We start from the raw sequence: 1,400 nt of genomic DNA, 5'->3' as shown, positions 1-1,400 counted from the left end.
TCTATGTCCAGATTAGGGCCTTTAACATCAACTTTGGGGCCTTTCAGATCTCCTTCCAGTTTAGGAATGGAAATATCCAAATCTCCCTTTATCTTAGGTCCTTTCAAGTTCAAATCAATGTCGCTCATGGAGATTTGTGGGGTTTTGAAATGGACATCAGGCATCTTAAATTTGGGACCTTTGAGTTTCCCTTCAGGACCTTCAATGTCCACCTCGGGCCCTTTTAGATCACCTTCTACCTTAGGTAATGAAAGGTCCACATCCCCCTTTACTTTTGGCCCCTTCAAATTTAAGTCCAAGTCAGGCATGGAGATCTTGGGGGCTTTAATATGCATCTCTGGCATCTTAAATTTGGGCCCCTTCAATTTTCCTTCTGGGCCCTCAATATTAATATCAGGAGTGTCAAAGTCCAATTTGGGGCCCTTGATGTCAACTTCAGGGCCCTTGAGGTCACCTTCCACTTTGGGCAAAGAAACATCCACATCACCCTTCATTTTGGGGCCCTTCAGGTTTAAGTCAAGCTCAGGCATGGAGATTTTGGGAGCTTTGATGTTCATCTCTGGCATCTTGAACTTAGGGCCCTTCAGTTTCACATCTGGACATTCAATATTCACATCTGGGACATCAATGTCCACTTTGGGGCCAGAAACGTCAATGTCAGCCTTGGGAAGGTTTACATCCACTTCTGGGCCTTCTCCCTTGAAGCCAGGCATGCTGAACTTGGGCATTTTCACCTTGGGCATCTTCAGGTGCCAGTCTGGACCATGAACGTCCACATCAGGGGCATCGATGTCCACTTTGGGCCCTTTGATGTCAATTTCAGGGCCCTTGACGTCACCTTCCACTTTAGGCAAAGACACATCCACATCACCCTTTACCTTGGGACCTTTCAGGTGCAAATCAAAGTCAGGCATGGAGATCTTGGGGGCTTTGATGTTCATCTCAGGCATCTTGAACTTGGGGCCCTTCAGTTTTGCATCTGGACCTTCAATATTGACATCTGGAATATCAATGTCCACCTTGGGTCCTGAGATGTCAATGTCAGCCTTGGGCAGGTTCACATCCACTTCTGGGCCCTCACCTTTGAAGCCTGGCATGCTGAACTTGGGCATTTTCACCTTGGGCATCTTCAGGTGCCAGTCTGGGCCATGGACATCCACATCTGGGACATCAATGTCCACTTTGGGGCCCTTGATATCAACGTCAGGGCCCTTGAGGTCACCTTCAACTTTGGGCAGAGACACATCCACATCACCCTTTACCTTGGGACCCTTCAGATTCAGGTCCACTTCAGGCATGGAGATCTTGGGTGCCTTGAGGTGCAGGTCAGGCATTTTAAACTTGGGACCCTTGAGTTTCCCTTCTGGGCCGTGAATGTCAACATCAGGAGTGTCTATGTC

At 48.1% G+C, this 1,400-nt stretch overlaps 1 protein-coding gene across 1 annotated transcript; it reads right to left on the bottom strand.

Moving 5' to 3' along the window:
• Positions 1-5: 5 nt before the first annotated feature.
• Positions 6-1,397, bottom strand: LOC116863943 (neuroblast differentiation-associated protein AHNAK-like; the record flags this gene model as incomplete). Its single annotated transcript, XM_032851220.1, has 1 exon — positions 6-1,397. A coding segment is annotated over one exon (1,392 nt), but the record flags the coding sequence as incomplete, so codon positions are not given.
• Positions 1,398-1,400: the final 3 nt, after the last annotated feature.

The sequence above is a fragment of the Lontra canadensis genome, unplaced genomic scaffold, assembly GCF_010015895.1.
Source record: "Lontra canadensis isolate GAN:19392208 unplaced genomic scaffold, GSC_riverotter_1.0 scaffold5784, whole genome shotgun sequence".
Taxonomy (NCBI): Eukaryota; Metazoa; Chordata; class Mammalia; order Carnivora; family Mustelidae; genus Lontra; species Lontra canadensis.
The sequence above is the reverse complement of the archived record's forward strand: the minus strand, read 5'-3'. Positions and strand labels throughout refer to the sequence as shown.